This window comes from Amphiprion ocellaris, chromosome 21 (assembly GCF_022539595.1).
Source record: "Amphiprion ocellaris isolate individual 3 ecotype Okinawa chromosome 21, ASM2253959v1, whole genome shotgun sequence".
Classification (NCBI taxonomy): Eukaryota; Metazoa; Chordata; class Actinopteri; family Pomacentridae; genus Amphiprion; species Amphiprion ocellaris.
The window spans coordinates 11,251,640-11,275,192 of record NC_072786.1 but is presented as its reverse complement, the minus strand read 5'-3'; the positions used below and the strand labels follow the sequence as shown (position 1 = coordinate 11,275,192).

At 37.8% G+C, this 23,553-nt stretch overlaps 1 protein-coding gene across 7 annotated transcripts in view; it reads left to right on the top strand.

Moving 5' to 3' along the window:
* The window catches only part of celsr1a (cadherin EGF LAG seven-pass G-type receptor 1a), a 125,252-nt gene that overhangs the window by 51,795 nt on the left and 49,904 nt on the right, over nt 1-23,553 (top strand). For 4 of the 7 annotated variants that reach the window (XM_035957991.2, XM_035957992.2, XM_035957989.2 and 1 more), the window contains exons 4-7: nt 4,213-4,435; nt 6,228-6,343; nt 9,238-9,326; nt 21,787-21,867. In XM_035957991.2, the coding sequence (XP_035813884.1) occupies nt 4,213-4,435; nt 6,228-6,343; nt 9,238-9,326; nt 21,787-21,867 (509 nt within the window). The remainder of the gene's footprint in view (nt 1-4,212; nt 4,436-6,227; nt 6,344-9,237; nt 9,327-21,786; nt 21,868-23,553) is intronic. The other 3 variants (XM_035957994.2, XM_035957993.2, XM_023291895.3) reach the window with 1 other exon arrangement.

Genomic DNA, 23,553 nt, shown 5'->3' with positions numbered 1-23,553 from the left:
ATCCTTTGTGACAGTGGTTTAAATAACTTGAGCAAAAGTGCCAAACTGCACCGACAGGTTGTAAAGCTCTCACCACCTATTGTTATAGCTTGAGGTCGACCCCAGTGCAGGAAGGTAAAATGCGCTTTGTAATGCTGCAGGTACAGCCATCTGCACACACATACAGAACAGTACAGTAGATTTATTGCTGTACAGAGGAATGCAGACTGCACTTGTCAGACCAGGTTTGTCTCAAGTAATGTTTAACCCTTTTAGCTTTGGTGACATTGTTGCTTAAGATTCTGAATATTTGTAGTGAAAAATGAAATACCCATGTCTGTTGTGTCAACCTTTCCTTCATTTATCATTGTCCTTTGAGAAAAAGACCATGTGAAACAGGTTTTTGGGATCGATAAAGATTATTGGCATGTAACCAAGTTCTCTGGTAATTCCCATAATTCAGTGCCAAAGTGTTGACTCAACAGACCAGTCACTGCTATGATTTAAAGCTGCTTTGATCAATATTCTTCTGATCCCAGTTTCAACATAATAATGTGTAATGTGAAAGGAATCACTTGTAATGCCAAATCCAGATAATTCTCACCAATGCAGTTCTAGAGAGTGTGTTAACATGTTTCAGCTCGTCTTTATTTTGGCTTTCCGTCCTTCCACAAATTCACAGCTTTGGTTTATTCTCTTTGCCATGATCAGTGTTGCTTCCAGATGCAGCATGAAAAATGTTTCCAACACAAATGTCCAGAAGTGAAAAGCAGACAGACTAGGTTAGTGAAGGGCGAGTATTCCAATCATATACTTCCCTTAGGAGATGGTGGACACCAAAACCGATAATAAAGGAAAGTAAATATTAGATTGTGTGCACAGTGTGTGCAAAGTGGTAACTGGTCACACATTTCCTGAAGCACTAAGTAATAATAATACAGTGTGTAATATAGTGTTGGCTCATAAGCTTATGAGATAAACATTAATTGACATTTGGTTTAAAATAAGTTTAACACAAGCACGATGCCCTGGCAAAATGCAATAATACAGCAAAATGTAGCAATGCACCGGTATAATGCAGAAATGCACTCGTAAAGAAGCAAAAGTGCGCCAGAAGAATGCAGTAATGTACTGGAAAAAGCAAAAATTTACCAGGAAAATGCAAAAATGTACTAGAAAACCACAACTGTACTAGCAGTATGCATATGTACACTAGTGAAATGCTACACTGCACTAGTCAAACACCGAACTGAACTAGCAAAAGCAAGAATGCACATGCAAAACAGAGAATTGTATTAGCAAAATGTAAAATTGCACTTGCAAAAGTTTAAAAAAAAAAAATGTACTAGGAAAATGCAGAAATGCACCAGCAAACCACAGAAATGTAATGGCAAAGAGTAGAAATGCACAAATAAATGCAGAAATGTAAAAGTAAAATGCAAAAATGCACCTGGAAAAACTGGGGAATGCACAAGAAAGATGTAGAAATGCACTTCAAGATAGGAAGAGATTCACTAGGAAAAACTGTGGAATGTACTAGCAAAATATAAAAACCTGCTAGAAAAAAGCAGAAATGCACTAGAAAAATGCAAGCATGTAGTACAAAACTGCATCAGTGTACTAGCAAAGTGCTACACGAAGCTTGCTAACTAGCAAACATGGATTTAAACAGTGCAGTTTTAAAAATATTCCAAATATTTGCATTGCAAGGATTTCATGTGGAGCAAAATGGATCAACACTTGGTTTAGATACACACTTAATGTGTTTACTTAAACAGTAAACACAGAATAACCCTGACATCTAGATTTTACACTAATTTTGCATGGAAGCTGTGAGTTCTAGTGACTCTGCACAGCATTCATGCAGGAGATGAGCGATGAGCAGACTTGGAAGCTTTCATCATTCCCATTCAAATCACTTTGCAAAAATATTTCCCGATGCCAGTGATCTTCCTCCCATACTTCCCCCTCGTACATCTGATACCTGAATGACTGTCTCCGCTCTTCTGTCTCTCTCTAATAGAGCCTGGACGGCTTCTGACAGCCCTCATCCCTTCTTCTCCCTCCGTCCTCTCTTTCTCTTCCTCTATCTTATCTGATGCAATTACCTGATTATACCTGCCTTTGTCACTCATAGGGCTTCTCGCCTTCTCCTCCTGCTGACCATGTCCATCTCCTGCTCTCACCCATCATATTTCCTTTACCTACATCCCGTTGTCCCCTCTTTGAAGGTCACAGTTCAACTCGAGATAGTCACGGCCCATCAGGGGCCATTATAGGCATGATGACAGCAGGGGCCCGCTCTGTCCTCCTTAGGTTTCCTACATTACAGGGAAACAGATCCTTATAATTCCTCCTCCGAAAAAAAAGGATTATGCTGCAGAGAGAAGGGCCATTAGCTGGTTCCAAACTGTGGTGTTGGGGAGTCTGAGTTGGAGAGATCTTGTCTGGACAGCAAGTTGACACACGACACTGCATGGGACACCGAGGCACCTATCGCAAATAATATTACAGACAGAAAAAGATCTGCTGATGTATTAGTGGAGGAATTTCAATGGGCAGAGCCAGGAAGCTTGAGCCCATCTAGCTTGTTTTGGACAAAGCTGCGTCCAGATGGTCATTTAGGAGGAATTTCTCATGAAGGGACCCACTGCTGTAAGGACTCAATTAGATAATGTAATATAATAAACATGATATTGGCATGCAGCCACAGTTAGGCAGTTAGCAAGTGAAGGGCAAACTCGTGGAGACCAGTCTGCTTTGAAAACAGCTGCAGCCAAAGTATGACTAACTGATTAGAGAACGTCTCCTGGTTAGTTAGTGTTCTGGAAGGTCCAACCATGCCTGAACTAGTTCTTGTGCGTTTTTTTTTTTTTTTTTTTCAGTTTTTTGCCTGCTATCCTGTTTTGTCTACATTTTACCCTCCCCCCAACCACTTGAGGCAGATTGCCAACCTGCCTGAACCTGGTTCTGCTGAAGGTTTCTTCCCAATAAAGAGTGTTTTTCTTCCTAATATCACCAAGGAGCTCAGTCAAAGGGAAGCTTAAATTTGATTCACACTATATGAGACACTTTGAGATGACTTCTGATGTGATTTGGCATCATATAAATACAATTTAATTGGATTGAATTGAACATAAGACAAGCAAAGCATCTTATCGATGTTTGGACCGGCTTGTGTTGTAACTGATGCTGCTGGTCAGTCATTGGACGAACCTGTCCGATACTTATTTCATGCTCTGCACAGTAGATGCAACATTTCCTTACGCCCTCTGCATGTCTTCTTTGCAACAACTGCTGCACATCAGTAAATTAAAAGAACTTGCACAGTACTTACAGCCTTTATAAAGTACACTCTAAGTTCACTTCCATGTTATTCTGGGAATCGTTGGACTGTTAAAGTGGCCGCACGTGAAAGTGAAACAGCACAAAGGCTAAAATAACTCTCGGAATGCCATGTCTTTATCTAAGAGTAGATATTTTCCTGTAACTACTTAAACCCAGAGCTTGAGTGATACTAGAAAGGATTTAACAGATCAGCCGTTATCTGATCTTTGTACAGTTTAAAGGTATCAGCCTGAGTTCAGCCAGGAATCGGACTTAATGGAGGAATGTTTGAGTCTCATCCCTGGCTTTTCTTTCATTCTTTCTTGGTTTCTGTCTCTCTTTCTTTCTCCCTTCCACTCTCCTTACTCCTCTTTGTCTCCCATCTTCTCTTTTCTTTCCAAATATGGCTAAATTACCTCGTGGTTTAGACCTTTGCTGCCCTGAAAAGGCCTATAAACAGTCAGTGTTGCTAATGTTTCAATGGCCTTTCTTGTTTTAAAGGGGTCTTTAAGAACAGAATTTAATGCTGTGTTCAACCTGCAGGCTCAGTAGAAGAAAGCATGAATCAGTTGTATAAGTGTGCTTGATTGATAACCGAAAGCATCCTGTTAAAACAACCGAATTCCAAACAGCTGACACGAAGTCAGTATTTCAGTCAACGGTGGACAGCTTGCTTCAACGAACAGATAAAATAGCGATAAGGCATTGAGATAACACGGGTTATCATTCATATTATATTGCACTGCAACTGAGATACACATCTCATACATACTGACAGCACAGTGTTATCTTAGAATGTACAAATAAGGTCTGAAGATGTCACCCATTCAAGCATGCATTCAGTAAAACACATGGAGCGTAACTTAGAAATTGTGTTAAACGAAATTTTTGCCGTTATTTTGGTAGGTGAGCACTGTGAGCTGAATGCGTCATCAGACCGATGTGTTCCTGGGGTTTGTAAGAATGGCGGCAAATGCATCAACCGGCTTGCGGGTGGTTTCATGTGCGAGTGTCTGCCAGGGGAGTTCGAGAAGCCCTACTGTGAGATGACAACCCGAAGCTTCCCCGGACAGTCCTTCATCACCTTCAGAGGCCTGCGACAAAGGTTCCACTTCACCGTCTCCTTCACGTAAGTAGTTTTATACCTTACTTCCTTCTTCCTTCTCTTAATACTTTACTAATTGAAAAATGGAGTGATAAAACTGCAGTTCCTCGAATGGCCACTTGAGGCTGGGTCCAAAAGTGAGTCAATCCCCATAGATGTCCATGTTAAAATATGTATATTTGTAGCTAAAATAATCATGATAACAGCCTGGTACAAAAAACTATTTTATTTTCTATGACTAATTTTCTTGTTCATGACAGCTGTTTTAGGGGAAAATGTTTATATAACTCACCCATTTAGATTGTATGAAGGCTTAACTTTATTCAGAATAAAGAGGGTGGCCACTTCAATTAAAAGGTCCCCTTCAGCTCTACTTACACTCCACCTCTTTGTCATAACAGTCATTTTTAGATAAAACAGGATTTAGGAGGAGTCAGGAAACTGTTGGGTGACATCGTAAAACACTCGTCCATCTTTATATACGGTCCATATTTACCTCTAGATGCCAAAATATCTTTAAATACCAAAGTTTGGATTGTTGAGCTTTCTGTTCTCACATGTTGCGTACCTATATAGGTTACCATGATTTAAAAATGTAGCACACAAAGTTACTCGGAATTTTCTAAAAAATGATTACGACAAACCCAGGCTTCCTGGTCTTTTGTTTAGACCGAACCCTAGCATATTTTAGCAGCTAAAGCTAGCCAAAGAGAACAAAATTATCTAATAATAACTCCATTTAAAAAACATCTTTAAAAACAAACACATTTAACCCCAGTAGTTAAATGTAAAGTTCATTTTTTCTGCCACCAACAAATGCTTTTCTTATATAATTGTCTTACATAGCTGTCGAGAAACACTGTAAAATGGCAAATATTGCTCTTAGGAAATGAAATAGCCTGTGAGAATTCAATAGTATTTTCTCTCAAAATTTAAAGAGAATGCTAAAAAATCTATAAAATGTATAACTTTGCTGCTCTTAGGCTTGTGGCACCAGTAATCTTTAACTGTGGTACATCTGGCGTTGTGTAGTAAATGCTAATTTAAACACAGTTGAGGTTACTGAGCTAAAGTGTGTCAGCCGGGGCGTGCCGAGACGAGCACACTTTTCCATTGTGTCTCAGTTGCCTCCACATGCAGACACACATTTAACAGCGAATAGAAAGACGGTAACACACACGGCATGTGAGCTTCATGAGGTGTGCTGCTTCTCACGCTCACCAACAAAGTGAAACCACTGGAGGTGGAATAATCCCGGTTCTTCCAGTTTGTAAATATTATGAGGAGAAAAAAGGGCTTTTGCAGCTTGTTTCATTAGCAGTAATGTGTAAGATGGGGTTTGATAATGCGAGTTCATCGACGGTGAGAAAGGTTCGCAGCGGTGAAAACAGGAAAGGCTGTGTGATGAGTTTCCCTTATCGGTGTTTGGCTGCAGCCGTCCTGGTTTCCTGCCCTCCTGCCCTCGCTGGCATCTGTCGGCTGACTCTTCTGCCCTCACCTTACAGTACAAACACAGAAGCAGCGCTGAATTCATCAAACTCATTCTCCATGTCTTTGTCCCTCTTTCTCGTACGCTCATGCATCACCTAAAGCAGAGGAACCGTTTCCTCTCGGCGGCCCGCCGGCTCTATACATCCTGCCTTTCCTTTCCAACTGACTTTTCCTCAAGAGCTCTTCAGTCGTAAAGCTCTCTGCGAGGTCTTCAACCCTAGCAGTCCGGCTCTGCTGAGGTTGGAAAGGTGCTCAGAAACATGACAGGATACACGAAGAAAAACAGCTGAATCTGAATGGTTTGTGTGTTTGTCTGTTTCTGCAGGTTTGCTACCAGAGAAAGAAACGCTCTGCTGCTCTACAACGGCAGGTTCAACGAGAAGCACGACTTCATCGCTCTGGAGATCATCGGCGAGCAGATTCAGCTCACTTTCTCTGGAGGTGAGGCCCCATGTAGTGTGTTTTTCTGCCATTGTATTAGGACTGCACAACAGTCCCCTCTACCTCTCTACCTCTTCTGTTCCTCTCAACCCGCCGGCCAGCAGCAGATGGTTCCCCCACATAAAGAGCCGGGTTCTGCTGAAGGTTTCTTCCCTGTTAGAAGGGAGTTTTTCTTGCCACTGTCACCTTAGGGCTGATCTGGGGGTTCAATTCATATGGGTTCTATAAAGCGTCTTGAGACAATTTGACCTGTAATTGGCGCTATATAAATAAAATTGAATTGAATTGAACATATTGAGTGCATTCCACTATCCATATTGCCATTCTATATAGTACACAGAAAAAGATTTTGTATGGCTCAATACAGAGTACGTGAATGGAGTATGCCAAATGTTCCTGGATGTCCTATTACATGCGGCCCGATTTAACAGTTTTTGCAAGTTTTCTGGCCATTCTGACCCACACATATGTCACTGTGTCTCATGCGAAGCTCATTTTGCACAAAAAACTGCAATCATCACGGCTTAAGGTGCATTATTATGAGAAATCGGACCTCCTAATTGTATGCAAACTGCATGAAACAGCATGTACTTTGTGAAAGCATCTGTTTTACACACTTAAAAATAAAAGAGAAACTAGCGGTTTTGGAAGGAAACAAGTGTTTTATCCTCAAAACTGAGCTCTGTGTGAAGTAGGGCAAATTAACTCAGCATTAGCCCATCCTGCTACATCTTTTTTTTTGCTGCTTGACAGGAAGAGAAACTCACATAATTCATGCTTTCCATGACTATTATTCAAGTAAAGTCTTTCTGATACAACATCATTTAGTCAAATATAAGTGCTCTTGGATCCTCTTTACGTCAAAATCATATGTTTTTTTTAACATCCAGACTCCAAATGTGCACACCAAAATCAGCAAGAAACACTCAAAATGAAGATTCGATTGTGAAAGGAACAAAATATTTCATCAGAATGACAGAAACGATGATCTTGACCATAAACAGGCACTGCTTTGGCAATAGTTTGCACTACAGAATCCAATATAACCAGTTTGTTTGACCATTTCAGTCAACACCTCAAGGGAAAACAAAAAACTATTTTGGATGCCTTTGCTAGTGTTACAACATATGAGAAACAGCTGTTTAAAATCAATTTTTTACTTTTGCTGCAGATTCACTTTCTTATAAAACCACTGCAATCATTTTAGAATGAATAAATCTTTATGAGTGCAAGTCAGCTACAGGGAAATCCTGTGTTTTCTCACATTGCTACATGAAACAAGTGTGTAATTTATGCCACATATCAGCTATCAGCGCTATTGTAATCACGTTAACTCAGGTATAAGTGCGTTTTATCTAAAGTGACTTTCAGAAAGCTAAAAAGCTCTTATCAAAGTGTGCTTTCTTTTGACAAAGCTGTGTGTTCTAATGTACCAGAGTTTGATCATTTGTGTCAGAAGAATGGGTGTGTTTTTTTAAAGCCGCTGCCAGACTGATTAATGATGAAACAGACACTAAAGTGGCCAAAAAAAAAAACACCCCGACAACACGCAGACACGCACACGCTAAAGCCCACGAGCAACACAACACTTTTTCTCCGTGCAACAAAAAAAATCTACGCATGCATATTCACTGAAGCGCAGGCAAACACACCCTCCATCTTTGTTAAAACTGGCAACTGTCGAAGGGCAGATCAAACACCCGGTCTTGGGGCTGTTGTTGTCAGAGCAGCTCTACTTTCCCATGGTACCGCACAGGGAGGAATCCGCTCCGATGTCATTATGTCGGGTGAAGCCCGTTCGGGAGAGAAGCCAAGTCTCTGCTTTCAAAAAACTGTAATGCGACCAAACGCTGAGTGCATGAATCATCAAATTAACTGAGTCACGGTTAATGAGAGGAGGCAAAGTGTTTGATTCGTTTTGCAGCGGGACATCATCCCTGCTTCCTGAGACTCACAGCTTGTGAGTGGATTTGTGCTCAGGCTGCCCCTGCCTTCCACAAACACAGTAACTGCTTCAGTAAATCTGTCGCCATTGTGCCTCTGCAATCTTCTCACTTTGGGTCATTGATAAGCAGGTTAAAGCAGGATTTTCCCAGAAGGTGATTTATGGTCTTTGTGTGTTTGTATTTGTGCGGTTTGTCAATATTGGACACAGTTTGTTTAATGGTAACTGATCAATAAGCTGTGGGATACGGTTGAGAATTTCTAAGAGCATAAATCACAGTGTTTTTAGCAATAAAAAGATGGATTTAGAACAAATGAAATGTACTTTGGGGTTCACTTTCACAGCTCACTTTACTGGTATACTAACGTTGGATCCCATTTTTTTCAACTAATTTTGGCCAATACCAATAAATGCACCTAATTACAGAGAATATCAAGTTCCTCCTGCAATGTAATAAACATATTATTATGCAGACTCTTATTGTTAAGGCAGGCATAAAATACAATAATTTTCAAATGTTCACTTTGACTGGGCAAAATAAGAAAACTACTTCACCTTGCATGTACAAAAGCGTGTTAATTATTATCTAATATTACGTTATATTGTGTTATTCATCTAACATTTTCAAATTGAACTTCCAGAAAACCTAAGTTTGATTCTTCACTTTTGAGGCTTTTATTAGCCGATTGTTTTCCTGATTGTGGTTTCGTTCATTCCTCTTGAATCCACTGTTCTACAGAGTTGCATAGTCTTGCTTTTAATCATTTATATTACATCTGATAATTGATGTTTCCCTCTTCTTCTTCTCTTATTACTTCATTTATTTCTCCTGTTTTGGCCTTCTCATCTCTCTTCTGTTCTCCACTTCCTTACTCTTACTTTTCCACAACCTTTTCCTCTCCTCTCGTCATTCTCTTCTTCTTCATTTCTTCCTTTTCTTGTCATCCAGGTGAGACGAAGACCACGGTGTCTCCCTACATCCCAGGTGGAGTCAGCGATGGCCAGTGGCATTCAGTCCAGCTTCATTACTACAACAAGGTAAGGATTTTCTCCACTTCCTCCTCTTCTTCTTCTTCAGTAGACATTTTAACCCTCTGAACCCCCAAACCCACCAGCATGGTTAAAAGGCATGTTATTATTTAAAATATCACTAAAATTACGCCATTTATCAGAGTCAAAAAATGGAAAAACGGGAAGAGTTTCCACTGATCCTTGAACTCTACATGTGCAACTAAGCTTAATATCAAGATAGTTCATCAATATCACTTTATTCTACATTTAAAATTTTGCCAAAAATGAACTATTTACACAAAAACAAAAAATTCTGAACTCATTGGTGCAATTGAGAAAGTATAGATGATTCGGCTGTGACCAACAGTCATGTGACATAAATACAGGGAGTTTTCGGATTAACTGCAAGCAATGTTTACACAGAGCATAAAGGAGACATGTATGGAAACAGAATTTTAAAATGTAAATAGTTAAATATCTACAGTATGTAGAGCTGCCATATTTTTGTTCAGTGTTTGTAACTCCAGTGGGCCCTTGATTACGCTTTTCTCTCATTTTCTCCTCAATAATGATCAAAGAAATTCAATTTCCATTTTTCTTTTTTGGTGCTTTATGGCATTAAAACTGTATCAAACTGTATAAGAGACATGTTTGAGTTCTCTCTACTTCTAATCATAGTTGTGCTGTTTCTATCAAGGTGCAGGATTTTATATTGTGGTGAAAAATGAGCCCACAGTGAGTAAAAACATGACAGGGGCTCAGAGGGTTAACTTTTTCCTCTTCAGGAATACAAAACATCAAGTTGAATTTTGCTGTTTTCATATTGAGATTTTCCTGTAATCAGACAGAGTTGCGGGTCGATGAGTTCAGGAGATGTTTTGAGGGAGTCAAGCGTATGAAATGTGACTTTCTTTGAAGCTACCAGAGCTGTTGACCTTGACTGCTGATTCAGGAGATTATCTTTACAGTGCAGGTTCGACTCGTGACGCGAACTCTGTCTTCAACACTGAATTATAGCGCAGCTTCTCTGAAAGAAGCTCGGCGGCCTGGTTTCAGCTTCAGGGGTCGGAAGTTCACCAAACATGTTCCTCCAGCAGACAGCTGAAGCATGTCAGTCTGAGCGTTGATGTTCTTCATGAGGATATAGATACTTAAATACTGGCACAATCTAAATTTAATCTCAATCACTGACAACCGCAAGGCGTCTTAGTTTGCTTCCTTCTCAGTCGTTTTTCAACAAGTTCCCACGATGGTCGTCTTGCTTCTTCACCGAATCAGAAAAGAGACAGTAATTTTTTCACAGAAGAGCTCATGTGTCCTCCTCAGCTGTAATATTATATTAAAAGGTCTTAAACTGCAATCATTTGCTGGTGTTACTTTCCAACAAACTTCCTCAGCCTGCAGCCGTTGTTCTGTTAACATTAAACCAGATGGGAAATCGGATAACGCTGTCCTGCTGAGGATGTACAAGCTATTGTATGTTCTCTGTTTGTTTGTTGTAGGTTTGAATATAACATTAAATTTCACGTCTGACAGCTGCTGGTGGGAGACATTAACTGGGTCAGTGTGTACAGGAATAGAAATGGCAATGCTATGTCTGATAAGAGTGCAATGTAAAATATTTAGTTGAATTTTTCCTTTTTATTCTACAGATTTTTGTGCTTATTTTTGAAATACATGAAAAAGTCAATGAAATTACTCATATAGACTGTGAATTTAAAAGTCTAATGTGAAATAACATTAAAACATAAATTTAAAAAATAACAATATGAAAATATAGTACAGGAAAATGTTTTTTTTTACATTAAAAGAGAAATTCACAAATATTTCCTCTTTATTTAAAAAAGGAAACTAGTAAATTCAGGTTTAGTACTGTCAATGTTATATTTAATATTTTATAGCATTTGATAAAAATAGTGACAATAAAAAAGGAAGTATTGGTTCTGTAATTTTACATGTTATTTGTTATTTCTAATGTATTAGATAGGTTGTCACATTTATTACATGCTGTAGGTAATTTCATTGTTTTTACACATCTAAGTACCAGCTAATTACCAATTAAATAAAAAAATACTCAAGTAAATATAATGTTTGTTATTTTAACATGTATTTTAAAGTTTTTTAAAATTAGATTTTGAAAAATTGTGAGAACGGGAAAAAAGTATTGATTTTGTAATCTGACACAGATTTATTTGTTTAATAACAGATTTGTTTTATAGTAACAGAGGTTTTTACATTTCTTATATATAAACAGCCTTTTTAAAGACACATAAATATCCTTCATTAAATATTAAAAGTAATATTAAAATTTAATTTAATAACACATGCAGGCTTATAAGGAAAAAAAACCTAAAAATTAATTTTAATTGTGGAAAATTACTGTATTTTTAGGAGGTTTTACTTTGTTGCCCCAGCTAACAAAAAATATTTTTAAAATTATTTTTACAGTGTGAATTGAAATATGGCATAGCTAACATGGAAAATATCTTCATTCTTACTCTACTAGAGAGCCATTTAAACCATTCAAAGCTGTAATAAAAGTAAATTTATGGTCTTTCTCACATAAAGCTTATAGTTTCTACTGTATTAGCATGTGCTAGCGTTATTATGCAGCCTTGTAAAGCCAATTTGCTATTTATAATATACCTTTTTTATGTACAGCATGTGTTAAAATATGGCATATCTATCATGGAAAACATCTTCAATTTTACTCTGCTGAAGATCAATTTTAACCAGTAAAGTTGAAACTAAATTAAATTTACAGCCTTCGCTAAGTGAAGGTAATGGCATTTTGCCCTCATGAACATGTGCTAGCTTTATCAAACGGCCTTTTAAAGCTAATTTGCTAACAGGTATTCAAGAGAAAAGTCATCAATCCCTCTTTTCATTCACTGTCTTTCCCGTCTTTGTCCTTGACTTTGTGCCTCTTTCTTCGTGTACGTATCACGCTGGAAGCATCACTGATCTGACCTCCGCGTCGCATTTCAGCACCACCTGTGTTTTGCAGCTTGTTAAAGAGAGTAGTACTCTGGTTGTTGGACTAATGCACAGCTTCTCACATTTCACAGCTTGTTCGCTTGCGTTAAAGAGCCCACAGCATCGTCGGTTGCTTTGACAGGGACGTATTTATCAAAGGTGATGAATCGGGTTGCTCTGTGTTAGCTGCAGGGTCACATCTGTATCTATTGTTTGACGTGTGTTCAGGCCCAATGTCCTTTTTTTTTTTTTCCCAACTTCTGATGCTGCAGAGACAACCTGACTACTGTAGGATACAGCCTATTGACAAAGAGGACTCCTCTGTTTTGCTTGTCGAAGTGTTTGTGACACCGTCGCCGTGGAAACGAGAGATCAATTAGCAGATTTCCTGTTCTGCGCAGTTGGTTTTTCTTTTTCCACTCGCTCTGCTCATCCTGTAGGCTCCTGACTTGCAGATACACGCCGATGCAAACACCCACGTGTGTCGTTGCGCCACTGTCACGGCTGCATCCTCGTGTTATTAGTGTTTGAAACGGGGGCGGCTACGTTCCACAGACTTAATACAGATCCAGTGATTTGCAGAGCTGGTGACACATTCCGTTAAATTAGCCCGAGGGCGGCCGCAGCGCTGACACAGGGTCAGCTTTTCTTCATGCGCTGACTGATCAGATTGATTGATGGTAATTTAATCCCGCATCAGTTGCTGCAGGGATTAGTGGAAATGTATACGGCAGAGAGCAGCAGTGTTCTCACAATAGATTAGACGTGTTGACATGTGAATGTACATACGTGGGCACGCATAGGTTTGCTCTTAGATTCACACAGAGCCATTTATCTAAAGGTAGTGTCGCTTAGATAGTCGAGAGAGACAAGACAGAAGATCAGAGAGCAACTCTGCAGGTCTGATGTAATCCACATTCACGTCATGCACACAAACACATTAATAACATTCCTGCTCAGTTTTTGTATTTTCCTCCTGGGAGATTTTTAGTGGTTTAGCTCACTGGACAGAAGGATTTTTGTGAAGGTGGCTACTGGTGTTTGATGTTTTTGTTAGAAGATGAGTTGCCAGTTGGATTAGCTAACTTTAAACTTCACCTGGTTACTGTTTAATTGGTTTTTTGGTCAAGATTTATGCAGGTTTCTACATTAAAACAGGCTGCATCACACAGAAAAGTTATGTGTTGCGAAACCACTGACAAAATCAACTGACCTTTACTTAACATGGAAAAATGAAAAGTTATGGTTTTGTCTATTAAATAACAATGAAATATTTGTTAAAATATTGCAAATTTGCAAATTAATTTGTGTATCTTATATCAATATAGGGATATTTACAAAAATAGAACAATAAACATCCAAATATGCTGTAAATATGAAGTGTATAAGGACTATAAGATAACAACAATGTCTACACTGTAAAACAAAATTTGTAAAAATAGAACTGTGAATATCTGTGATTTTTTAAAATTATATATGTAAAAAAAAACAGTTAATGAACAAGTAGCCCATAATATGTACCTCAAATACATCATATAGCATTTTTTAAATAATTTAGATTTTTTTAAAACCAATTTATTTATTGTAATTTATTAAAAAATAAACACATAAAATGTATAAATATTAAAATAGTCACTACCTTTAAGGCAGACATAATGAAAGTTTACAGATTTTCCCCTGTAGAATGACAGAAAAAAAGCCTAAATATGTATGTTTGTCATAAAAATAGAAAATAAATCCAGATAATTTAGCATGATAATATCCCTTCAGTCCAGAAATGTACACATTAATTACAAAACAAAAATATATTGTGGAAATGTATTATTATTATTATTATTATTATTATTATTATTATTATTATTATTATTATTATTATTATTATTATTATTATTATTATTATTATTATTATTATTATTTCATTTTTTTTAACTTATTATCTATCTATCAATAAAGCAGGAAAAAGCTGTCAAATTACAATTAAAAATACAATAAACACCAACTTTTTACAGTGTAATTGAACAGAAGTTGTCATTTTTCACTGTTATTGTCACAGCTTGAGATGTTCGTGACCTTCTCTTAATGCTTGTTTTGGCTAAACTGTGCAACAGATGGTGCAACCTGATTTAATAAAGCACTGGTTTGCATGTCGCTGCCGGTTTTTAAGAACTTTAGTAGAACTTTGCACGCAAACTTTTGTCACAGATCCCCTCATCGCTGGTTTATGCAACTTAATCAAAGAGTGGACGGCCTCACACGAGCCCCAGTTGTTGTCCAACGGTCCTAACGGCACACAATGCTCACATGCAACACAGACGGTGATTTATTGGGTCAGATGATGAGCTTTTTACAGGGCGCCCCCCTTTTTTTTAAAAGCCTTCTGAAGAAACCAGGGTGCCTCCGCTCCAAAACACAGGTCGAAGGTCGGGGGGAGGGTTGGCATGACAACAGACACGGATTTGCCATTGTTGCGGCGATTGGTTGGAAAGCCGTTTGTATCTGTAGAGGAGGGGGAGCAGCAGCAGCAGCCGAATGTGTTTTTGGACGTGTACATCTATTAGAGATGCTGCACAATGGAGGTGGAAGGATGGAGGCATTTTTGAAATTCCACAGAGCGAAGCCTCAAGGACAGTTGACTGTGTCGGCAAAGCGAATCCAAACAGGAAACACCGACACACCGACGCAGATAAGGAGCGCAGAAGTGGATTCAGGGTAGCAGCGGGAGGTTTTGTTCTGCTGGTTTCATGTGTGTTCGCTGCAGGAAATGATGTCTCTGGATGCAGGAAATGATGCAACTTAGCTGGACACTGGGCAGGATGTCACTTCTGACTATTTTTAAATGTAGTTTTGACTCACAGGAACATGAAATAAGAGTTGATTTAAGCTTCCTGTACTCGCTTTTCAAGTAGTTTTCAAACAATCAGCAAACTTCATCTCTCTAGAAAAGTAAATGGGCTTTGACTTAATTCTTTTGTTACATAAATGACTGAAATTTAGTCACATTAAGTCGTTTATTTCAGTGTTTAGCTGCACTGTAATCAATCCTGTTTTAGGTTTAACTAGTGATTTGATGAAGATTTGCCATCATCTATTGCGTATATTCAATTATTTCTTTCTTGCAGACTTAAAATTAGCATTCCTGGACGAGAATCTCAACTTTGTATTTGCTTTTTGTTTATCTTGGTGACAGAAAATGCAATTTTGCAGATGCATTCGGTATGATACAGTCCAACAATCCTGTAGGTCAGCTTTGCAAGATCTTATTGTTTGGAACAATTTCATCGGAGAAACATGGTTAACAAGAAGGAACTTGCAGGAATTTTAATCAAATTTGTGATCATGTTTCACTAACAATCCTTCGAACACCAATACATTTGAAAAAACCCTTATATACACTTATATTGAACTTGTGATAAACCTTTAGTTTTTAGTTCCTGTTACGTTTTTCCTCAATGTTGGCTCATTTTTCACAGCAATATATAGTCCTGCACCTTTATGGAAACAGCACAACCATGACTATGAACAGAGAAAACTCCAAAATGTCTTTTGTGCGGTTCAGCAAAGTTTAAATGAAGAACACTAATAAAATTTCTCTGATTATTTAACAAAAATTTAGACTGGTATTAATAATGTGTACAAAATCTGTAAAAAATAAAAAAAGTGGCTCTACATACTATAATCACACTTAAATTTTTTTCCAAGCTTGTTTTTATCTGCTCTGTGTAAACACTGCCTGCAGTTCAACCCAGTTCAGTTGGAAAAATTGCAGATTTTTTTGTTAAATAACCACCTCACAGTCACACTGTGGAGTGAAGAATTTTAAATCTGGTTGCAACAAATGGTTCAATTTTTGTTTATTTTTTTTTATAATGATACATATAGAATAAAGTGATTTTGTTAAAATATCATGATTTTAAGAGCAGATTTGTTTTCCAGTAGAGTGCTGTGTTATACATGTGTAATTTAAAGACTGCTGGAAAGCTGAAAATCCAATAAGTCATTCTGTTTTTACAGTTTGTATCTGATAAATGATATAATTTTGGCTTTTCCTCAAAAAGAGTTTCAGGGTGAGGGTTAACTTCCATGTGAACTTTTAAATTCAGAGAGGCGGACCTCGACTGCAGACACGACATGTCTGTGTGTTTTTTTATGACGCTGCTTTTCAGGCTTTATGTTAGACATGTTAATAGTCGTGCTCTGGCTAATATGAGCTGTTATATGTGCAGCGAGGGTGTGTAGACAGCATTCCCAGACAGGCTTAGCTGGCTCTTATCACTAGCAAGTACAAAAAATTTGCTCTTTTCTGCTTCTGCCGTTCTTCCTTCGGCCTCACCGGAGCTCTTTACGAGGCAGGGATTTAATCATCAGAACATTAGTGCAAATTACTTCCCAGCATGGTGTGAAATACTTGATGACATTCCATGCGCATATTTTTGCGTTCCATCTCTGCTGGACTGACAGTAGAGTGGTAACTCAACCTCTCAGCTGGATTTAGAAAGCTGCTAACTCAAACAAGAACAGGTGCCGCTGAAACATTTTCAGTATTTTTGCATCTATGAAAGTGTTAAGAGTGACTTTGAAGTGTCACTGAGGCCCTGCTGCTTAAAATAGAGCAAACTGCAGAACACTGAACCCTCATGAAGCTCCTTAACGCCTCCACTCCAACTGTCTGTCTGTAAACAAATACGCTATTTTTGTGTGTTTAAGACTTGCAAATTATTTTAGGCTAAAGGTTTTTTAATTTAGGACTGCAAGATAGCTTTTTTTTTTGAAAGAAGCAGCTGGACTCACACCCAGAAAACCGTGTTAAACACTCAAGATTAGCGCACAGTGTGTTCACTATAAAAGAGGAACTCCTAAACAATCAAACTGAATATAGACTCAACATTAGAAGGAATAAACGGCCACCATATGCATCAAGTATTTTAGACATAGTGTGGCATTTAGCAGCTACAATGCTAGATATTTCCCTCAAGAATTGATGGTGACCCAAATAAATCTAAACCGAGAGTGAATATTGGACTTAAATTCATCTGGTGGACGAGAATAACTGAAACCATGTTGTTTCTGTGACTTGAAGATGATGATAATTTGACCCTTTAAATCCCTAAACCACCTGCAAATTTGAAAGGCATGCAGTCTTTTTTTAAAAATAACACAATTTCCCAATTTATTAGTGCCAGAAACCAAAAAAAAGCAAAGATTTGTTACATTTTGAACTTTCCAACAGTTGTTGAGCGACTCACCTGTGCTGCTCTGTTGGAAAAATAACCACATTTTATGAAAATTGCTGTATTCTATATGTCTTAATTATACATTTCCCAAAAAATAAACAGTTTGCTGTAATTAGATTCTATGAAAAACAAAAAAATCTGTATTTCTCAACACAACTAGGAAGCTATTACTAACTCAGCTGCGACCAAGAGTCAAGTAACAAAAAATTAGGACAGTTTTTCCTAAACTAGGTTGAACTGCAGGCAGTGTTTACACAGAGCGGATGGGAGCCATGAACAGAAAGTAATTCATTTATCTACAGTAAATAGTGTTTTTACAGTATACGTTGCACCTGTGGGTACTTGAAAAAATGTTGTATATCTTCATTCCTGTTTTTTTTTTTAAATTTTGTAAAATAAAAGAAATTTAAGTTATGTTTTTTCTTATCATCTAATGATTTGTGGCATTATAACTTTGCCAAACTTCACAGAAGACATTTTTTAAGTTCTCTCTACTTCTCATCATGGTTGTTCTGTTTCTATAGACATGCTGGACTTTATATTGCAGTAAAAAAAATTAACCCACAGTGAATATAAATGCAACAGTAGCTAAAAAAAAAAGGTTTCCGGCATATATTTTGTGACACTTTAGTGACACATTTGACACACAAACTGAACAGATACAGAAAATACACTTGGCTCCTGATGCAAATTTAACATGTTATGTACCAGCATTGACAAAAAAATCTGATGCTTAACACATTAAATACTAATACATTTAATTAATTTAAGATCAATAATATTCCAATGTCAGTAACTGTCAGTTTGACACTGAAACATAAGAGCAACACGCAATACAACAAGAAAAGCACTGAGAGAGCACAGCACTCCGCCAAGGCTGCTCAGTTGTCATAGCATTTCCAACGGCTGAAATCTTGAAAAAATTTGTGGCAGAAATCACGGTGCTGTAGTACGTGGCCATTTAATATAGATGTACCCACAAACAAAATGACCTTACACTGAGCACAGGCATGTGTACGTGCTGTACAAATACTAAATGGACATGACCTAAATATGTAGCGGGAGGTGGGAATTGATGGGACTCAGAAACACCCCCACAATTTAATCAACTGTTCCTTGTATCATTTCCGACAGATAAGTCCTGATAAGTCCACAGCGGTGGATTTGTAGTAGGACCGCAATCATGTAATCGTTAGCAGGCAGCTGACGTAGTGTTGGCTTGTTGTCATAGTTACAGTGATGCCGTGCCGCTATCTTGCAATGATACAGAAATCTTTAACAAATCTGTGAATCCAGACTATAAGCTGCATCACTGCCAAAATCTAATCAGTTGGTCCTTGTGTCATTTCTGACCTTCCCTGAAAATTTCATCCAAATCCGTTATTCCGTTTTTGAGTAATGTTGCTAACAGACAGACAGACAGACAAACAGGCAAACATATGGCGATCATATTTAACCATAATCTCTCTGCCTCCTTGACGGAGTTATTATGGTTACAATCTGTCCTCTCCTTACACTTGTATTTTGAATGTAGTTCATTTGCCAAAAAAGAAGGACAATACAATAAACTAAATCAAAAATCAATTTAACTGATAGCATCATTGGTGTTGGTGGTCTTGTACCATTTTCATACTGTTTTTTTTTCCAGTTTTCCATAGATATCACAATAATTTTATAGTTGTGAATTCTTTTGTGTATTGCAAGTCTCAGTCCTCAGTGTGGATAAGGATGGAAGCTTCTGTTCAGTTAAATAGCAGATAACATGTAGTAACTGAACCAGAGTTACATGGAGATTTTTTCTTTGTCTGTCTGGTCTCCATCAGCAGAACAGTTCTGAGCACTTATCTCAGTCTGTGGAGTAAAATAAACAGGCTCTTACCCTCCTCTTTGTATTTCTTCGCGTCTCTGTGTTGCTGTTTCAGGATTTATTGTGTTTCCAGGCTCAGATGCAGCCAGACACACACACTAAGCCTTACATATAGCCACATAGTGGATAATTGCTCTTTAAACACACTGCAGAGAGCCCGTAAGTGCTTCTGGAGCTGTCATCCGTCTCCTTTTGTTGTCGTTTTACGGCTAATGCTCCAAACCACATGTGGCTTCCCTGGGTGGCCGTAAGGACACGGATGGAAGTTCCTTATTAGGCGTTTGACCGTGTCGTGGTCACGTACAAGTGTGTTATGTAGAAACGCTGCATCGTGTGTTTCTGGCTGCAGGTTTGTGCATTTTCTCCGCTAAGTGCTTTTAGGAAAGGTTAAGTAGCTGTTCTTTTAAGGTGAAGCCCCAGACTTTGCATTCTCCGGCGGGGTGTGTTTTCAGAGGAAGAGGCCTTGTTATTCTTTGTTCTTCATGACGTGTCTTTCCACAGACCTCAAACGGTTAAGGTTATCATCACATGTAAACACAGTTAACTACCAGCGACTAATGTTTTACTACTTTCAATACGTCAACCCTCTGAACCCCAAGACCTGCTGGCGTGTTTAAAAGGCGTGCTTCATAGCCAAAATAACACCATTTATCACAACCAGACACTGTAAAAACAAAAAAAAATATTGGATTTTCTCCTTTACATATGTCTGTGAACTAATCATGTGTTCGATCCGGCGAATTAACCAAATTGTGATATTCATCGATATCACATGATTCTGTATTTTTCTAAAAATCACTAAAAATAATAAAGCGTTTGTACCAAAAGGATTCTGTCAAAAACTAAAAAAAATACACATTTTCTGGCAAAACTATGAAGCCTTAAGTGAGTCAGCTACAGCCGACAGTCACGTGGCAAAAATTTGGGGGCTTTTTTGACTAAATTCGGCTGAAATGCAGGCTGTGTTCATACAGACAAGGTAAAAAAGTGTGAAAACAATTCAAAAATCTCTTAGTTAAGTGTTTATAACTTGTAAAATTATGCATTGTTTTTAAATATTGGTAACACCTATGTGTACTTGGAAATATGTTTTACATTTTAATAGCATTTTTTTGATTTTTTTAATACTAAATAAAAAAAAAAAAATCATGTAAATTATGCCATTTTTCAGAGCCAGAAAGTGTAAAAAACAGAAGGAATCGTCCAATTTTCAACTTTACGATAGTCCTTGAACTAATCACATGTGCCACTGGAAAGTTAACCAAATCTGATCTTAAAAATTATGACATTTCATTTAAAAATCCACCAAAAATAAAACATTTGCATTACCAAGATTCTGTCAAAACAAAAAAATCCACATTTCTCAGCGTAACTGAAAAGCTTTAAGTGACTCAGCTACGACCAACACTCACCTGACAAAAATTCAGACTTTTTCAGCTAAACTTGGCTGAACTGTAGTGTGAAAAACAATTTAAAAATCTGTTAGTTTAATGTCTACAGTGCGTAAAATCCAAATTTTATCAATTATTAGGAACTTGGAAGTATACTGTACATGTTATTTCATTTTTTTTAACAATATTTGTAAAATAAATGAAAAATGAACATTCATTTTGTTCTTTCTTTGTGATTTATGGCATTATAGCTGTGATAGAAGATATTCTGATTTTGTTTCTACTTCTAGTCATGGCTTTGTTGTTTCCATTGAGGAGCAGGAATTTATATTGCAGTGAAAAATGAACCCACAATGACAAAAAAAAAATGTGGCAGAATCAGAAAAACACCCAGAAACTGCTTGGGATTCAGAGGCTTAAACAGTTTTTGTGGCTCTTTAAACTAATTATGTGCCCCCTTAGACATGTATAGTGGTTTTAATCACTCATTAGCTTTATTCTAACACACTGTAATCATCACATACTGCTGGTGTATGTAAACACTCTCTCATCCTTTGTGTTAGTGTCATGTAACTGCCTTTGTTGACACACCAAAGCTGGATTTGAGGCCTTTCGGATCCTTTGGAGGAATGCTCCCTCTGTTTTTCCTGCTGTAAATTTCACCTGTTCCTCTCACAGCGCAGTATTTCACAGCGTGATGTAAATCTGCCGGAGACACCTTTGTCCGAAGGCGGCAGCGCGTGAGTTGTAGCTTATTGTGAGGAGAGGTGTTTTTAGAAGTGGGCACGCAGGAAATTACGTTTTGCTTTGGATGTCGTTTTCGTTGGCGAATGTGACCGCAGACGCTCACAAAAGTATTTCTGTTGCAGGAACAGACACACAGTTAACAAAACATGATGTTTGCAGTGGAATTAATTGAAAAACGCCTTCAGCGACGGTACATTTGCATGACTGAACGTGATGTGGCTGGTTGGTTGTGGGCTCTAACGCGGTGTCTCTCTCTCACGGTGTCTCTCTCCCAGGAAGGGGGGAGTCTGGTGGACTCCAGCGGGGCTCTTCGCCTCCCGCTCTATACCGCCTGGCTGGAGCTCAATCAGAAGGAGGTAACTTTGACCTCTAGCCTAGTCCCCAACTGGTGCTTTCCCCCCTCACTGGGTCTCATTTTAGTCCTGCTCTGCTCTTCTAGTACAGTCTGCTCTACATAACTCGGTGCTGGCTCTTGTTTAGTGCGACTCTGGTCCAGTCTAGGAGATGCTGCAGTAGATGGTGTGGTTCTGGTTTGTTGGTTTGGCTGTAGAAGGTTCGTGGTCTTCTTCTGTCTCGCTCTCTTTATGAAGTTTAGATTTGATGTGCCACTTTTGGGGAAAAGTTCCCAAAAGCCTCAGAGCACATCATGACTGTTTCATGACTTTAAAGTGGAGTTTTCTTGCAAACAAGCAAAAAATATGTTTGCGTATCGTCTTTCTAAATACCTAATCTTCTAAACTCCAAGCAGGTCATGGGTGTTTTTCTTCTCCCGTCACATTTTTACTCACTGGGGGTTCATTTTTCATTAAAATATCAAGTCCAGTCAAGAACAGACAACTCAAAAATGACTTTTGTTTGATATGACAGTTAAAATTCCATAAATTATTTATTAAAACAGAGCAACAATTCAAGTTGTTTGATTGTTTGTTGACAAAAATTGATTAAAAAAAAAAAAAAAAGTGTCCACAGGAATTACCCATACAGATATGTTCCTATAGACACTTTAATTTGTTCCCATACTTGTAGATCAAAAATGACTTTTGTGCAGTATGGTTCTGTTATAATAACACAAATAATTTTAGAAAAACAACACATTTCTAAATTTTTCTCTAATTTTATCTTTTATCTTTCAAAAAATATCTATAATCAGATTGTACATTGCTTTACAAAGTGCTCACAGGTTTTGCCAATGCTGCAATATAAGAAAATGTTCACTACATGCGAAAAATATGGTACACCTAACATTTTGTATTTGTTTACATACTTATCTTTGATCTCTTATGTGCAAACACTGCCTACAGTTCAGCCGAAAAGTCTTCGAATTTTTACCACATGACTGTTGGTCACAGCTGAGTCACCAGTGACTTCAGCATTTAGTGAAGGATTGTAGATTTTTTTAGTTTTTTACAAAATCAGGCTAGTAAAAGTGGTGCATTTTTTGTTGAATTTTGAAATGAAACATGTCGAATCAAGCAAAGCATCATTTGGTTAATTTTCCTGACTGAACGAGACGTTGCAGATGAGTAGTTTAAGGACCAGTAGACAGTTGGAAATCTGACCGTTCTCTCTGTTTTTACAGTTTTTGGCTTTGATAAATGGTGCAATCTTGTGTTTTTTTTGTTTGTTTTTTTTTATAAACAGCTGAGCTTCAGGTTTCAGACGGTTCAAATCTGTTTAAAAAACTCCAGTTTTTAAATATGTTAAATGTTACCATACTTACATTTATGTTCTCTTCTTCTACACCTCTTTGTTGACATGTTGCTATACTTGTTTGCGCGTTGCTACCACTTGCCGTCTACCAGTGGAAAGGGTCTTCATATGCTGTCTCTGTGTTTGTGCACAAACAATTTTGCTCAATAACGCTCATAAAAACTCAACAGGGTGCCTTTAATACAAAACCTGGACTTCACATTCTTTTCTTAGAGGAACATGTAGTGTAAAGCGTGGCTGAAAATAATAGAAATAAGTCTAAAAAGTTATCAAATTTGAGGAGAATTGAATGAGTTTGTAGTTGCGGATGATACTGGTCATCCAAATGTGAG